Source organism: Enhydra lutris, unplaced genomic scaffold (genome assembly GCF_002288905.1).
Source record: "Enhydra lutris kenyoni isolate GAN:26980312 unplaced genomic scaffold, ASM228890v2 scaffoldscaffold40, whole genome shotgun sequence".
Lineage (NCBI taxonomy): Eukaryota > Metazoa > Chordata > Mammalia > Carnivora > Mustelidae > Enhydra > Enhydra lutris.
In genome coordinates, this window is record NW_019154124.1 from 16,452,494 (window position 1) to 16,470,408 (window position 17,915).

The 17,915-nt window shown below is 46.1% G+C and overlaps 1 protein-coding gene across 2 annotated transcripts in view; it reads left to right on the forward strand.

Annotated features, from left to right (window-relative positions):
* Nucleotides 1-4,109: 4,109 nt before the first annotated feature.
* Nucleotides 4,110-17,915, forward strand: part of LOC111155224 (phosphoinositide-3-kinase regulatory subunit 1) — an 86,018-nt gene continuing 72,212 nt past the window's right edge. Inside the window, exons 1-2 of one of the 2 annotated variants that reach the window (XM_022515337.1) lie at nucleotides 4,110-4,168; nucleotides 14,194-14,916. In XM_022515337.1, coding sequence (XP_022371045.1) covers nucleotides 14,580-14,916 — 337 coding nt within the window. In that variant the 5' untranslated portion in view covers nucleotides 4,110-4,168; nucleotides 14,194-14,579. Of the gene's footprint in view, nucleotides 4,169-4,934; nucleotides 5,041-14,193; nucleotides 14,917-17,915 lie in introns of those variants that run through there. The other variant, XM_022515338.1, reaches the window with a different exon arrangement.

The following is a 17,915-nucleotide window of genomic DNA, read 5'->3' on the forward strand; positions in this document are numbered from 1 at the left end:
TTTCTATGTTTCACATTTTATCAGATCTATTGAGATTACTGTATTGTAACTTTTTTTTTTTTTTTTTTTTTTAAAGGCCAGCTTCTTATTTCAAGGGATTTTGAGAACAGTTATGGAGTAAAATGTAACTGAAACTACCCTGAAGTTTGCTCATTCACTTGCATCTCATACTGGTTGATTTGTTGGATCTTCTTCCCAACAGTTTGAGGATTTGGACACTAAAATATTAGACAGGAATGCCTAGAGAACAGATGGTCATCAGAGAACTTAAAGTCCAGGTCATTATGACCTGATATGTTCTCTGGGGTACAGTCAGAAGTTGCCACTCTTTCTAGTACTTCACCATGGTTAACAGCTTGTTCATGTTTCTCCTAGTATGTGTTTAACCTAGTTAACTCACCGTAGGTAAGATCTTAAGCTAAGTAACACAAGGATTGACTGCCCCCACCTCTGCCCCTCCACCCAAAAAGCATTTCAGCTATCAAGGCAGGAGAAAGGGAAAAGAGAAATATTAGGCCACATTCCTTAGTGTTGGGCTCCAGTGTGGCTCATTTGGGAGGCGGTGCTGGGGGTGGGGGGGATCTCACTGCTACCCTCTCTCAGCTGTTGAGTGCCTGCAATGTTTGGTGCCATAAAGAACAGAAGACTGAAAATGCATGGGTCTGTAGACCAGAAGTCTGACATTTCAACAGATTAGTTGTCCTGTTGGGTGTCCTTTTTTGGTTGAGGTCCACCTAATTTTATGATGTAAGGCATCGTAAAACCATAAACTGGTGGTCATCGTGTGGGCTAACCTAGGTTTCAGAAGATGTTGAATTAATTGCCAGCATTTAGGAGTTGAGAAATTGCCCATACAAATCTGGGTTTCCAGCTTCTCTGTGAAAACTGGAAGGTCTGGCAAATCTGGGCTCACGTTCCTGTGTGGTAACAACCATTGAACGCTAGTACCAGCTGCTTCCTGTAAGATCAGCCATTTGGGCTCCATCTCTCCCAGCTGGCTTTCCTGATGGCATCTTTCCTACCTGGGTCCTCCAGGGCAGTGGTTCTTCATCTCAGCTTCACACTGGAGGGATGCCCTTGTTGTGCCCACAGAGGTTTTGGTATAATCTCTCTGGGGTGCAGACCAGGCATCAGGATTTGTATACGTTTCCCAGGCAATTACAAGGGCTGTAGCCAGAATTGAGGACCCCTGCTGAGACAGAGCTTTGCAACCTGTATATTGCACATCAGTAACCTGGGGGTTTTGTTAAAATGCAGATTGTGATTCAGTAGGTCTGGGGTAGTGCCTGGCATGCTTCATCTCTAAGAACCTCCTAGATGGTGCCAATGCTGCTGGTGTATGGACCTCTCTTTGAGAAATAAGGCTCAAAGGCATTTGTTGTATTTGCTATATTTTGGCTTTTGAACCCTAAACTATATACTTGGGTTTGAGTCTAAAGGAATTGTATTCAAGCCCTCACATTATTACAGTAGCTGGAGTGATGGTGGCAAATGAGAGAGTATCCTGCCAGTCATCTTTAGTGAGGACCCCTAGCTTGCTGTGACTGCTGGAAGCCTTTCAGGTTGCTTGGGGGTCCTTCTCTTTGTTAGGTCTGACTTCAAACCACCTTCATTGTCACCAAATGTATATGACATCCCTTTAAGAAATTGTACATTCTCTGACACTTTGAGCTCCTTGGTGGTAGCACCACGTGGCAGCCAGTAGTTTGGCTGCTACTGAATGGGACGGTGGTGTTTCTGTGGCCATTTGAGCATTTCCTTGCCGTGGTTTTCAGTTTGTGTTCCCAGATGCCCTAGGCCTAGAGCAAAGGCTCTCAAACCTCCTCTTGCCTGAGGCAACTTGCAAGGCTTACTTAAACATTGTGAGGCTCCAGCCCCAGCATTTCTGATTCAGTAAGGACAGAGAATTTGCATTTCCAACACTTCCCCAGGAGAGAATAACAACGCTGGCCCAAAGACCTAGAGGTTCCCCTTGGCCTCGCCGTGTAGCTTATAAGATTTTATTTAGGAAAAAGCTTTATTTTAAAGTCTGGGTACTGCTGTTCTATTGCTTTTTATTCATAGAAATCAGTGGAAAATGGAAACAAAAAAACTATTGTTAGTGATTTGGGGGGGCAGGTATCAATATAGATGAAACAAAGACTGAACTTAGTTTATCAAAAAAAAGCCCTATTGTCCTCCCATGGAATACTCTTTGGACTTAAGCTCTGTGGTCCAGTATGATGGAAAAGATGAAAGAAGATATAAATTGCTGAAGACCATCTAAAAAAAGGAAGCTTAATTAAAAATTTCATGCGGTTTTAGGTTTGGGGGGAATAGAACCCCATCCTAATGATACTAAGTCCCTTTCCAGGATTTCCTCACGTACAAAAGGAGGAGATGGCTGGTGGGGTTTCTTCAGACCCAAGCCTTAAGGAAATACTGTAAACATCACACCACTTACAGCTCAGCATATCGGATTGGGTCAAAGTAATTCTATCACAGGATGAGACACCTCATTTCAGTTATAAAGCTCAGGCAAACAATAAATGAGGCCCTTCATTTCACAGAGTAGGTGGAAAGGACTTCGCTTGGGTAAACTTTCAGATTAAGTGGATTCTTAAACATGTGGGTAGCTCTCTCTCTGCCTCCATTTCAAGAGACATGTTGGAATAATAGAAAGGCCAATACCTGATACCTGAAGTGGAACTAACTCTTCTGTTAGAGTGTGAGTCACCTTTAAAAATGATTTTAGTCTCTGAGGATACTCAAGACAGACATTTCAGGGTGTTCTTTACTTCCAACACCCATGGGAATAAAGCACCAAATTCAGAGTTTGACAAAAGTTTAAATGCTTGTTTAAAAAAAAAAAAAAAAGGAATATCCTTGCAAGGAAATGGGGAGAGAGAGCTAAAGAAAGTGCTCTAGGACAAACAGACTGGGTGGGTGCGGATCTCGAAACTGCTGAAAGAGGAATCTGGAAACAGAGGTCTAAACAGCGGACTCTTAACGGGGCTTAATAGTAAAGGGCAGACAGAACCCAAGTTGCTCGCAGTGCATCTTACCCGTCATTGGAAGGTCTGAACCAACATCAGATTTTTTTGAGCAACTTAGTAATTAATGATTGTTAGTGGGCTAATCTGCATTTGGAAGCGAATTTATGGGACAGTATAATTTACGAGAGCTTCCACGGCCGACACCCTGAGCAAGGAGAGGGGCCATGGTCCGCTGCTCGGTGATGCAGAGGCTGGAAGGGATCAGTCAGCGTGTGCCCTCCTCATTAAACGCTCTTCCCTTTTCGTGGGCCCGCCTGGCTCCTGGTGGCAGCGGTGCCAGGCTGCTGGAGCTCGCGGCAGCCTGCGGGCACCAGCCCCTCCGGCTCACCCTTTCACCCTTCGTTCACCCCCGGGCGCCACGCGGGTGGCGTGGTTTTTCCGCCCACTCCCTAGGCCGTGCTGAAGAGGCTGGGAATTGCATGGCCTTCCCGCCTTGAAGAGCCCTGGAATCTGAGTCCTCCCTGCTCCTGGCACTCGGCTAGGGCGCTGGGGGCTCTAAAGACGCTGGATGGAGTTCGTCTCCAGACACTCTGATTAGAGACGCAGCCTCTAAGTCTGAACTCGCCCTCCACCTCTCTCCCAGCCCCACCGTCTCTGGTCTCGGAGACACCGGCAGCTGGCGATGCCGCGGGCAGGCACAGACCCAGAGCGCTCTACCGCGGAGGTAGCGCGCGGTCCCGCTGTCCGGGGCATCCCCGCGGCCGGGGGCGGAAGGCTAGCCCGGCCGCAGGAAGGGTCCGCAGAGCCGGAGCTCCACCCCTCCGGCCGCCCGGCTCGCAGGCCGGCACAGTGAGTGGCAGCGGCGGAGGGCGCGGCGCCAGCGGGGAGGGGCGGAGACGTGCACGCTGGTTGGCTCGGGCTCGGGGGCGGGGCGCGCTGGGCCGGGCCGGAGGCGGGGCCGGGGCCGGGGCCGGGGCCGGGCGCTGGAGCTGCGGGCTGACGGAGAGGAGTCGCGAGCAGCTGGAGCGGAGTTGGAGGAAGCGGCGGCCGCGACGAGGGCGGCGGGCTAGCGGGTTGGAGCCGCCGAGCTCGGATCGGGAACGACGGGCGGGTCGGGGCCGGGTCAGAGGCGCGTCGGAAGCCGCCGCTGCAGCCTGGGCCCCGCAGAGGAAGGAAGCCGGCCGGCGGGGGAGGTAGGCGGCGGCAGCGGGTCCGGGTGTGTGTGTGCCCGGGAGGGGGAGGCGGTGCGTGCGCGCGCGGCTGCCGCCGTTCTCTTCCTGTCACCAGCAGCCGCTTCTGCAGAGCCGAGCCGGGGGAAAGCGGGCCAGCCGCCGGCATCGCCGGTTCTCGGCCAGCGTTCTGCGTGCTCTGGCGGCTTTTGAGCTCCCGTTTCCCCGGTCCTCTAACGAGCTGGCTCTGCACGCCGCCGGACTCGTTCGTCCCCCGAGTTGCAGGCGATCTCGGGCTTGTCCCCACCCCTTGGTTACCGCACACTTCTGAGGGTCCTTAGTGTCGCCTTGCTGCAGTTTTCCGGGGTCCTTCACCGGAGGAGAGCGCCCGTACCGTTGCCTTTGAGTTAGCGGGAAGGAGCGGAGTCTCCCCTCGCGTCCTCCAGCTGCAACCAGGGTCGCTGCTCCGGCCGTTCCTCCGAGCGGGTGGGGCGGCGGTGGTCCCCGGAGCTCGCCGGGAGCCCCCGCCCTCCGAAGTTTGCCTTCCTCCTCTTCCGGGGTGGAGGAAGTGCTCCTCGGGGAGGCTGGTCGCTGGGGCCCTAAAGGCGTCTAGTGCGGGCTGGGCCTGGACAGGTTGTTGGAGGCATATTTGATGGGGTCCTCGAACAGCCCGGAAACCCAGCTTTATCGCGGGTCGAGACTGGTGGGACCTGCCCAGCAATATGGAGCCGGCTAGGGAGAGCAAGAGTGTGGCAAGCCCGAGCTAAAATATCGTGGGGAATTGTCTGGCAACCACGGCTCTAACACTTCCCAAGAGCAGAAACTGCCGCGCAGATTACAAGACAAAGAGAACTGAAAAGCTCAAGCTAGCCACTCCTGTACAGATACATACTTCGGTAACCAGAATTTGAGCATGAACTGGAAGGGTGTGAGTGCAATGGCTGTTACATGTTGAATGCAGAACGCGTGTGAACTGGATTTGGGGAATTTCTTAGGCTTCTCTGAGAGCTATTAATATCGAAAAGGTCTCAGTTCCACCGTTAATCCCTGGTGGAGCTGCAGCACGGTTGGTAGCCCAGTATGAGTTTACTTTTTATTTGGGGCTTTTATGACTGTGGAAGCAACACTTTTTTTCCCCCTTTTTTCTTTTTCTGTTCTGTTCTTTTTCTCTTTGTCATTCAGTGTGAAGTACGACTGGGTAAAGCAGTTCCGGGTTTTGAGTGCAGCATAAGATTGTCATTTCAGTGTAATGAGGTTCAGGTTTTAGTTGTTAGGCGGGACATTCACAGAGCTTATTGACCCAGGCATTTATGTTGAATTGTATTTAAATGTTTCATTAGCTCGGGGTTTTGTTTTGCAACTCTAAAGATGGGTAGGTATTAGCTAGAAAAGATCGGAGAAGACAGGTTCATATCTGAGGCACGCTGTTAAGAGTAATGGATCTTCAAGGTGCAAATCATTGGGAATTTGGTGAGTTCTGCAGAGAAGACCACAAACAGCTTTTATCTTCAAAAAGGAACCCCCTCCCCCCCAAATACAGGTTTTTGATAGCTCACACTGTCCTCGAAATAAACAGTTCAAATCAATAGAGGGTAGTTTCTTAGAAACAGAAGTTGCTTAAATTTTGGGAATCAAGTGTTTCAGTTGTTACAAAGAAAAAACCCTAAAAGTTGTTGGGGGGTGGGCAGTGTCCCTCTAAAGTTTGAGAAAATGTGTTTGGTTCAGAATCAAGCTTTAAACTGGAAAGGTCAGTGGAGGCGACTACCTGCCTTGCAGAATTGTTGGGTTATGTCACTGCTGGCCTCTTCAGCTTTTACATTCCTGTCGCAGGTAGGTAGTAGATAGTCCTACTTTATTCCTAACAGTGTATAGGTTTTTGTGATTGGGAGGAAGATCTGTCTATCTCATATTGGCTTTCAAAGTGTGAGGTGCTTTTGCTTTTTAACTTCCGTCCTGATTTGGGACCTGTTCTTGTCAGTTGCATAACAGAACTCTAGTGTACACGTGTCTATCTGCTGTTTTATCTGCTTTTGTAAAATGATGTTATCACTGTGTCCTTTCACGTGTGTGATGCTGATAGGGTGAAAAAGCACTTCCCTTCCCTTCAATTAATTATATTGTCTTTTCTTAGCTGTTTTTTGAAATTCATATTTATTAAGATCAGGAAATCCCCACAGTGAATAAAGTTAGTTTTGGGGAACAGAAGTGGTACAATAAATTATAGTTTATAGATGTTTTGGTTGTTGGTGGTGGTGCTGGTAATATGCGTTTATCTTCTGGAAATGCCACTTGCACCTCAGCCGATTTTTGAAGGATTTTGTATCTTAAATGCAAACATACACTGCCTGCCCGGGTCTTGTGTTGTTAAAAGTGACCATACGTGTTAATTACATTTTTCCTTAATTGCCATGTAATTTTTAAGGTAATGTGTTGTCCAGAATTTACTTTTTTTCTTAGGTGGTTCATGGGTCAGGTTCTAAAAAGGCATCCACTCTGAAAGATTGTCCACTTACTCATTAAAACAGGGACAGTTTCAGTTCATCTTCTGTTGTGTTTGCATTTTGTGATTCCCGAAATGTGTTTTATTGAATAAAGAGATGGTGAATGAGCAGAAAATGATTTTATGGTCAGGTAGATGATAAAGAGCTGAGATGATGGCTGCCTATGTGGGGAGCCATTGGGCTCTCACCTGTGGGGCATATACCGTGCAGAAGAAAATGGGAAGTGCTTCTTTCTGTACGTTACATATTACGATGGGCTCCCCACAGATCTGTTTTGGAGGGAACAGGAATTTATCAGTGAACTCAAGAGAATGGAGCCTCTTAGTGAAGCTCTCAGAAAATGAGGTTACTTACCAGTGGAAGAATGGCTTATCAATTTAGTTTTTATACCTTAGAAGGCACAGTATAAATTCTGTGACTGTTTTTAATAGAGAACTTAGGTTGTAAGTAATTTTTAAAATATTCATGGTATTGCTTTTTTCTCTGACTCCTCCATCTCCATCCTAATGTGATTTCTTACTATGCTTCTGCCAACTCTCTTATTGGAATTACTTGCCTTAAAAAATGGCGATTAAAGGCCATTTCATGTGCATTATGCCAAATGAGCTGAAAAATAGACTACATAATTACTCATAAACGTGTCTGTTTGGCTTATGTTGGTTGGTTTTTTTACCCCCCCCCCCACCAAGTGTATAATGAGCATAGCGTAGTTTTTTGCTGGGAAAAAAAAAATCCTGCTATGAAAACATCTTTGGAGATTTTATCTTTCCAGCATTGTTTTCCTTAAAGTAAATCAAATACATACCCACAGGCTCCTGTAGTCAAAATAGTTTTCAGGTTCAGGATCACCCCAGAGAGTCCCAGAGTGTGAGAAGACTCCCCCGGTGTGCAAGAGTGAGTTAATAGAGCCAGGTGTCTGGGCAGACATGCTGCCCCTCTCCTTCCTGGCTGGACCCCGGAGGTCCAGACCCTGGACTCAGACCCCAGAGGACCTAGGGCTGAAGCCTCAGAACTCAGCTACCTTTTTAGTCCATGAAGGACTCTTTTCCTGTTTGAGGGCAGAGCCTTCACCAGACCTTGCCATAGAGGAGTTTTGGCCCCTCCCCTGTCTCCTCTGCCTGGGACCTCCAGAGCCACCCCTTTCCCTCAGGCTGGGAGAGAAGTAGGTGGGCAAAGTCCACAAGCAGCCTTTTTGTGTCTGCTTACTCTGAAAAGGAGTTAAAGGGACAGCAGAGATTTTTATTTTGGGCTAACTTGAGGATTCCTTTACAAGAGTTCGCAAGCCTTTAGAAGCAGTGCAAACAAAAACTCCTAGCAAATATTCCTGTTTCAAGTAAGGATCATATAAATGGTAGTAATAATAGTATAAATAGTATAAATAAATAGGATATATAATAATAAATAGTAATAACATAGCTGCGGTTTACTAGCTATGTAACATCAGGCAAAGCCTTTAACTTTTCTGTGCTTGTTTTCTCATCTGTAAAATAGGGTTAGTAATTGTATCTAGGATGGTTGTGAGGGTTCATCGAGTTCTATGCAAAACTCTTAAGAGCTGTGCCTGGCGCATAGTAAACACTATGGTGGTGTTAATTATATTAAGTTCTAATTATCAAGCACGGAGGTAAGCACTTTATATATGTAATTTCATTTAATTCTCATGGTAACCCCGGGAGGTGTAAGTTTGCTCACTGTAGCTGTCTCACAGATGATAAAATTGTGCCACAGAGAGATCTGAGTAACTTGCCCAAGGTTAAAAATCCAGACAGTGATGGGGACAGCTGCCTTTGTCCGAAGCTCAGTGCTTATACTAATCTCGTTAAGACTTTTGCAAAATCGCATTGTATTTTCACAGGAGGAGGAGGTTCAGATCATCTCATTCAGTTCCACAGCCGTTTCCATGGGCCTGTTCCCTGTGATGGTGCAGGAAACTGGAACGGTCAACCCCTACGGCCTTGCCTGGCTGGTGGGGTATGTTTCTCAGGCCCCTCGGACCTGCAGCAGGAGCACTGGCATCTTTCTTTGGGCCTCCAGTGAGGACTCCAGCTGGACCTGGGCCTCTCTTCTCTGGCCCTCCTGAAGTGTTCCAGTTCTGTGTCATCACTTTGCCTTCTGGAAAATCCTGCCTCCGTGTTGTTTCACCCAGGCTTTTCCTGTGTCCTGCCCACCCCAACTGCTCCTCCAGCCCAAGAAGGGCTGCAGCCACGAGTCTTGCCCTAGGCAGCCTGCTTGCCCACAGTATGGACTCAGCCCTGAGCTTCACAGCCCATAAGACATTGTGGTTGGTTTGAAAATGATTGAGGATATCTGATGACTTTTACTTTAGGCTTAATCTGAGTTTGCTCTAACTTTGATTTCTATGATTTCCAGGACATTGTATTGGACAGGTGAAGAAATTTTTAAATGATGATTTGTCTTTAAAAGACAGTGAATTTAGGTTGGGATCTTGCCCTAGACTCAGAGCTAGCCCGGGGAGGATGGAGAGGTGGAATGCAGGGAAGTATGGGCTGTGGGCCCAGGAACCCTCCGTTGCCTTTGCAGCCGAAGTGAAGACCCACTGTGTGCTGGGACCCAGTGGCAAACTGCTCATTGAATCATAGGCGTATCCTGATTTACTTCAAGTGATTTAAAAATACCCTATACTCCTGTCTCCTCACCACGTTTGCTAAATCCTTGTCCTTTGTAAAAGGGGAATGAGTAAGTCAGCACAGTCAGAGGACTTTTCAAAGAATTTTGTTTGGTTCTTTGCCAGAATACCTGTGGGTTATAGGGTTAAATTGAAAGTTTGCATTCAGGCCTTTCTACATTAAGAAGTCATGGGTTGCTGATTGTCAGGCATCAGACACAATTTTATTTTGGAGAACAAAATGGGAATTGTGCAGTATCCTAGCAAAGAGAGAAAATATACATCGATTAGTGGTGTTGCAGACGGGTGGGCAGTCTTTAAAAGGGTCGAAAGACTGGAACACGGTAATTACCATCAAAGAAATTTCGAACTGCTGCATGCAATATTTTGTAAGAATAAGTTAGTTACTTGTTTATAAAATTCCTTTATATATTTTGTTACTGTAACTTACTTATGCACTAGCTTGGCACCTAGGGCTTATTTGAAAACATTAAATTATAGATGGGTGGGTATTACCCACCTATAAAACCTTTACTGTGTTAACAGTTGTGTTGGAGCTAGGTGGAAATAGTTCACTGGACTGGTGAATGTAGCCAGAGAGATCGGAGGCGTAGTCTTATAATCTCGGCGGCATATATCCTGTTGATATATGTGTGGGCAGTTCCAGCTCCAAACTGATCCTAGGAGGTTTATATGACAGAGGTGCTGCCAATGTCTCAGGCTGCTGAGTCTTCTGCAGTCCTGGGGAGAATGTGAGGGTAAGAGAAAAAAGAACTTGTTGTTGTCTAGGTAAGATAGTTGTGTGACTATGGATTAATGTTCCATGTATTCCCCTAAGGAGGAGCTGAGTTGTTAGAAATTGTGTAGTCAGGGGCCTGGGATATTCATAGAGGGCATAGATGCCAAGAGGGATACAGGTGGCAGAAGCTTCAGCTCATAGAGCAGAAGTGGGCAGGATTCCAGAAGTGGGCAGCCTTCCAGAAGTTTGTGTCCAGTATTCTCTCATTCACTAGTCTATAGATTTCTTTGGCAAGGATGCATTTTACTGAAGTCTCTTTGCAAGAAAATTTGCATTGTCCAAGATACTGGGTCCTGAACTTGATGGAACTCTTGCCAAGTTGTAGTGGCTTTTGTGGTCAGGTGTGTTTGTAAAAGAGCCACCAACACTATCAGTGAGGCCACTGTCACAGAGAGTAAATAAAAAACAGACATTCGGGATTAATCTCAGGGGGTCAGAATGTGCCGGCAAAGAATCTGCATCATTCACCCTGTGGACATACCGGGGCTGTCCTCGGTCAGCAAAGCAGGTTGAATTTGGGCAGTAGGTTCTAGTGCTGTCAAAAGTCGTGGCCCTGGAGCCAGACGGCTAGAATGTGAACTGGGATTCCAGCTCCCAGTTGCTGAGTGTTACCATGGCCAAGGTACTCAATTCTCTGTGCCTCAGTTTCCTCCTCTGCAAAGTGAGACTATTGATAGTGCTGCCTTGGGGTTATGGAGAAGAGCGACCATGTTGATGCACGCATAGTTCCTAATGAACATTAGGTGGCAATGGTTGAGTGAGTTAATACACATCCAGCTCCCAATAAGTGTTAGAGGACGCCTGTGATGTCCATGACGACAGTGACAGTCCTCGAAATGGGTGTGGCTGTCAGGAGAAAGAATGCCGCCTGCGTCGGGGTCGAGGTGCCCGCCCCTTCTCCCCGGCCAAGGCCGCCGTGCACTGGGCCACAGGACACTGTCCAGTTGCCGCCCAGATGACTAGTCAGTGCTCGCTCTTCTCTTACGACGTTGCTCTCCAGCTGCTAAGCTGGCGCCAACTTTTGGCCAACCTTGAATTGTATGGATTGGTCTTCCTGGCCTTGATGTTGTGGAATCCCAGAAGACAGGAATGTGGTGTGTTCTTATAATCCTAGCATCACAGAAGATGAGGGTTTTGTTGATTTTGGTTTTTTTGTTTTGTTTTTATTTTATTTATTAAAGATTTTATTTATGTGGCAGAGAGAGATCACAAGTAGCAGAGAGGCAGGCAGAGAGAGAGGGGGAAGCAGGCTCCCTACTGAGCAGAGAGCCTGGTGCAGGGCTCGATCCCAGGACCCTGAGATCATGACCTGAGCCAAAGGCAGAGGCGTAACCTACTGAGCCCCCAGGAGCTCTGTTTTGTGTTTTGTTTTTGAATCAGATGAAGACCCAGAATTCTGCACAGCTCTTCTCACACAGAAAGTTAAGTTTCTCCTTTTAAAAACAGTGAGGGTTGGGAATTCTTAGAGACATCGAGGTCTTTGACACCTGGGTTGGGGATTGCTACTCTCAGTCATCAGGTTCCTTGGGGTTCTTTTTCTCTTTGCACAGATTTAGCCTCAGGCTAACATAAGCATAGTTTTCAGGTTGGTAAAACCTTGACCCGTCATGGGGCCTCTTAGTATGGTGTCTCCTCTTCAGGACCATTGCATATCTGCAGAGGCCTGCTGTGACCAGGGGCCCCGGTGGTTGCTGAGGACTGTGTAGGGAAGGGAGTAATGAAGAGAGACAGACAGGGAGAGAGGGAGAAAGGGAAAACAAGGGGGTGAATATAATATTCCCCATTCTGTTAAGAATCTCACCAAACTGGCCCACTGGGTTGTTGAAATAGAACAAGCCATAGGCAGCAGCTGGTGGAAAGATCTATCCAATGTACTAGTTGAGGATTTCCCCCCCCCAAAAAGACCTACATTGCCAGGAAAAGCTAACAAAAATTTCAAGGCAGATTTGGAGGAATTAAATTATTCTTAGGCATGTTGCCTGGTTTCCAGGCATTTAGGGATATGTAAATTTTCATGTTCCTTAGAGTTCTGTGTCTCATTTGTACAGAGTACATTAGTACTAAAAATGAGATTTGCTAGTCCTACATTTTTGTGTGAATTTCTGCTGTGAATACTTAATTTGATTCCGGATCCATCAAACGGAGAGGTGGTCTTCAAACATAATACAGTTTATTTTTCTAATATACCGTGCTAGTTGCTTTAGTTTTTTTTTTCTTAATCTGACGACTGAAATGCAAAGTTAAGACTACTATCTCAAATTAGTATTCTTACTACTCGAAGGTTTCCAGTGTTTGTTTTTGCTTCTTTTAATATTAACTCTCCTAAGAGTGTTACTGTACTACCACGAAGAGTCTCTAACCACATAAAGTTGAATACTTGACACTTCTGAATACCAGCATCGTGAGCTGTGATTAAATTTTGCATATTAAGATGCACACACTGGCAAGTTCCTGTAATACTGAACTTCTCAAGTGCCCCCGCATTAAAACTTACGGAGCTCTCTTTGATATAGCACGCTGATGTTAATATGGCGCTCGTTTATTGCTTTGCTACTCAGCCAGCGTTAACTTTAACCTTTCAGTTGCTTCTACTTTTGATAATGAAGATAGGGCTGAGAAGTGACCGGAGTGCAAAGTGTGTACATGAACGCCCTGTGCTGTTGGCAGGCCAAGTGCTGACTTTCTCTCTAGAGAGTCTTTAATTCCTCTGCTTCCACTATGTTACAAGAAAAGCAAAACCTTGCACTGCTGGTTTCCCCCTGCACCAGGCTGTCTTTCCAGGGTAATCTCAGGCAACCATTTCTACTTCCTCTCCAGGCTCTTAACTCCTTCAATTCTCGGACTGTCCTCGATGTCTCTAGACTGGAGGCTGGTTTCTCAGAAGTCAGTGATGATAGGGTGATGCAGAGCCCCGGGTTACCTAGCCTTGCCTCACTTTCCCCCTGCTGGAGGCCCCTGCAGGATTTGGTCTTAGGGATCACCTTTTCCCACCCAAATCCTCTTGTCCGTTGTTTCCCAGGTAAGACCGACAGAGCCTGTCTCCAAACCTTGACTTTGCTTTAAAGGCTGCTTTCAGTGAACCCCAGTGTGTTTGAGCTTCGGATCATTTTTTAACCTCCGATATTTTTTTTTTCCCTGGGAGCTCCTCCATTCCACTGAGTTCAGTCTCACCTTATTTGCAGCTGATCAAATCTGGAGCGGCTTCCCTCTCTTGAATCACAGGCTGGGTTTGCCCCTGAGCCCCACCACACTAGCAGTTGTATTCCCAGCATTCCCTAAAGCCCACTGGAGTTAACTCCGGTTTGGCCTTCAGCTCCTGTTCCGTCTTGACTCTGATTCAAGCATCACCACCGCACTCGTGCTTTCTCTGCAGTGTCTCTTGCTTCGTCCCTCCCCTTCCCTACCTTCTGCCACCTTGGTTCACACGCTCGGGGCCTTTCTCCCACACCATGGTAGTTCAGCTTTCATCCTACCCCCTTCATCCCTTTTACCCATCCGTCCCATTCACCGTAGTTGGACCAAGATTCTTCAAGTGCCCCTCTCTCATGGTGTTGCTCCCCTTTCTCTAAACGTCTTCAGTGGCTCTCGAGTACCCCCCACCTCAAGCTCAGTGCAGGCATGTGTCATGTCACATAACCCCTCCCTGTCTTTCTAATCCAGTTCTAGTGTTCCCTCTTTGGCTTCAGACGCTTTGGACTGCCTGTTCTAGCTCTTCCCAGAATAGGACATTTGCTTAGTCACATCTGTACCTAAGTTCATGCCACGCATTCCATTGTGTCTTTAGATCCCTGCAGTTAGACGCGGTTTCTCCCTCGCCAGAACCCAGCAGCGTTTCGTCTCTGCCTGTCTTCTGCACTTTCCCTAGTGTTACGGTTCCTTGTGTCCCGTTCTTATCTGAGAGACATTGCCACATGCCAGCACACCTCCCACCCTTGCCTAATGTTCTTGGAAGGCAGGGACTGTCTCACTAACCTTGTTGTATATATCACGTTGAGCAATAGCACGCTGGCCCGAGTGTGTATGCCAAATTGATTAAATACTTGTTGAATGGAAATAGAAATTCAAATTCACACAGATGGCAAAGTGTGATGTTCATTCATAAGTCTTGTTTTTCCTCTGCTAGGTGAAGCTCGCATGTGGAGTGACACAGTCAAATCAGACGCCAGATGGACAGTGAGACAGGAGTGTCAGAAAGGATTGGGCCGCGCAGCGAGAATCAGCCTGGAGGCCAAGTGTTGACGAGCTGCTGAAAAGGAAGCCAGTGGGAGGACTGTGGGCCGCAGAGGAAGTGGCACCCTGTCTCCAGTCACACCATTGATGGAGGACAGATGGACAGCCGGACAGCCAGTCGCCTCTCCTCTTAAACCTTTGGAGAGTTGTCCTTTGTCCTCTGCTGGACACGTATTAGGAATCTTAAATTACACTCTGAATTCGCTTTCCACAGAAACATAAGACCAGACTGCAGCAGGAAACAGGACTGCTCTGTTGCATGGTCCCAGACTCGTCACCATGAGTGCCGAGGGCTACCAGTACCGAGCATTGTATGATTACAAAAAGGAACGGGATGAAGATATTGACTTGCACTTGGGTGATGTCTTGACTGTGAATAAAGGGTCCTTAGTAGCTCTTGGATTCAGTGACGGACAGGAAGCCAGGCCTGAAGAAATCGGCTGGTTAAATGGTTATAATGAAACCACGGGGGAAAGAGGGGACTTTCCGGGAACTTATGTTGAATATATTGGAAGGAAAAGAATCTCGCCTCCCACACCAAAGCCCCGACCACCTCGACCCCTTCCTGTTGCACCAGGTTCTTCGAAAGCTGAAGCAGATAGTGAACAACAGCAAGGTCAGTATTCCTAAGCGATTGCTTTTTATGGCTTTTTTTTTTTTTTTAAGGAAAAGCCTGAGATTTGTGTTGGGCTGTTGTCCTCAGGGAAGGACTCATTTTGGCAATTTTATCTGAATTTATGCTTGGTATATAAAAAGCTTGGTCAATCATTAGAAGAGTAGAAATTTGTGTTTGTGGGGTAGAGCGTTGTAAAAAGAGGGAGATGGTAGATGAGAACCTGTTTCGTAAGCATCTTTAAACCCTGTTATTATAGTTGCCATGGAATTAAACACACTACGTTCTTCCTCTTGTAATTGGAATTAATATATTGAAATAATCATTAGGGGAAAGTAGAGGGTAAGTCAGTATATTTAACGTTAATTTAACGTGTATGGAAAAATGTCGAAAGCAATAAAGTGACCACAGAACTCAGCAGGGAAGAAAGCATTTATAACCTGGTGTCTCCCTCTTGGTTTCCTCTCCAGAAACACTGTGGCTTTAGCTGACGCCTAATCCCCTACTCAGTATTGGTGGAGAGGGAGTTCTCTCCCTTCACGGCAGGGCCATTTCCTAGCACTATTGCCTCTAGTGTGCTTGGCCATCATGAGGGGAAAAAAAAAATTACTGAATGCTTTTCTTAAATGGAAACCACCTTGATTCAAAACCCCCTCCTTGTTTATTATTGGAGATGGGCCACGCTCGAGCTTTGTGCACAGCTGGTCACTGAAGGTTTTTCTGCTGTGCAGTGTCAAGCAGAGACAGGCCCTTTGCTCAGCTTTGCTGTTTCCACCTTTGTTAAATACTCATGTCCTTGTTAGTAAATTTCAAGCTTTTTTTTCCCCCTCATAATTTTTTTTTTCTTCTCAGACTGAGAAGGGTTTAGAAAGGTAGGTTTAAAAGAGCCCCCCTCGCCCCCCAAAACCCCTACTTCCATGTGAAGTAGAACTGCTCATGGTATTACAGTGTGTTTCTGGGAGGGATTCTGATACTCTTCTGCCTTCTTTAAGCTGGCTCTTTACAGCACTTAAAAATGAGGTAACAGGGGCGCCTGGTTGGCTCAGTGGATTAAGCCTCTGTCTTTGGCCCAGGTCATGATCTCAGGGTCCTGAGATGGAGCCCCGCATCGGGCTCTCTGCTCAGCGGGGAGCCTGCTTCCCCCCGCCCCCTCTCTGCCTGCCTCTCTGCCTACTTGTGATCTCTGTCTGTCAAATAAATAAATAAAAATTTTTAAAAAATGAGGTAACATGGGGTTAAAGGAGCAGAATGCAAGGTAAAGGCCTGCCTTTTAGCACTGGGTCATAATACAACAGGGAATCTTTTATAAAAGTCAAGCATCCCTGCCTAGAGATACCTGAAGGGGCACGTGCCCTTTCCTCCCCCTCCCCGACCCAAAAGGGATACTTGTTGGGAGAACGTGACACCGAACTTTATAAACAAGTCCAAATGTCTTTTACCCTACAGTTGAAAAGCAAAAGTAAATTTTTCTTCACAGGTAAGTCAGAAAACCTTGACTGCATATGTAGATACAGTTTTTTCAACCATTGCATTTCATTGAGCAGATTGAAGGTGTATACGTTACGAGGGTTTTTGTTTTTTTGTTTTTTTTTCCCACACCAAACTATGTATTTTAACTTGGCTGTTTCTTTTTTAAGTTAAAAAAAAAAAAAACCACTTAAAGTAGGCTGATTCCAAAGGAAAAATTATTTAATTTTCCCGGAATACAAAAGATGACAGAATCCTACAAGTATCTGTGTTGGATTAGAGAAGATTATTTAAAAGGTGAGAAGAAGGGGCATCTTGTCAAGATTAGTGACATACAGATTTTGTAAAAATAATTTCTAGGCAAAATTGCATTTGATAATTGCTATTAGGTATAACTTTCATTATAAGTAAAATGATTTTCTCTTTTTAGGTCCTAAACTATTTTATAATGCTTTCTTTCTCATGTGATGCAGTGACAATGGAGATTTTTCACAGCCTTTTCTTTTTTCTTTGTAACACATGAAAAGGTAGAGTAATTGAAGATTTTTAGCAGAATTCAGGAAAGAAACCCATGATAATATGCATTCAGGTATTAGAAAGAGTGGGCCTAAATATAAATGAGAAATTAGAAGTAAGTAAAAGGTTGAAAAGGGAGTAAGGGGAGGTTGTGAGGGGAGTGTAGTAATAAACATTAGGTTTTCCAGAAATGTTAGTCCTCTGTTCTCATTTAAATAGGAGGGGCACCTGGGTGGCTCAGTGGCTTAAAGGTCTGCCTTCTGCTCAGGTCATGATCCCAAGATCCTGGAATCGAGCCCCACATCGGGCTTCCTGCTCTTCGGAGAGCCTGCTTCTGCCTGCTGCTCTTCCTACTTGTGCTCTCTCTCTGTCTCTCAAATAAATAAAATCTTCTAATATAAATAAATAAATAATAGGATTTGTCTGAAATGAGGACTCAGTAGCTCCTACTGGTTGCCTGTCACATTGAAAGGAAGGTAATTGTAAAGACAAACATGTATGTTGGAACTATCGGATTCTGGTTTCTTTTGCCCACGTGGTTGTTTATTTGGAAGCCTTTACAGTGACACACTGTGGAGCAGTGAGAGGATGGTTCTTTTCTTACTGTAGTTGAATCGGTTAGCACTTTTTTTTTTTTTTTTTTACTTCACATACTTGATGTAGCCTGTTTTTTGTGTTTGACTTTCTTTGTTTTACTTAGAAGGTTACCTCTGAGGCCTGAGGTTCATGCAGGTGTCCTGTTGAGACCGTGTCACTGGGAGAGTTGGCAACCCCCATCATGGGCAGGGGATAGACAGAGGGTGTTCACGCCTGCCTTGCCTGCCTGCTAATTGTGTGGTTCTTGTCTCCTCCTCTTGCAGCCTTCTCCCTCCTTCAAAGAAGGTTGTGATTGGACTCTGGCCCCAAGTAGATTGTGTGAGGGATTGCTCCTTACATAGTAGAAGCCACTTTTCCACTTTTCCTTGAGTGTTCCTGGAAATAAAGCTGTGAAGTTGAGCTTCTGAAACTCATTTGAAAAT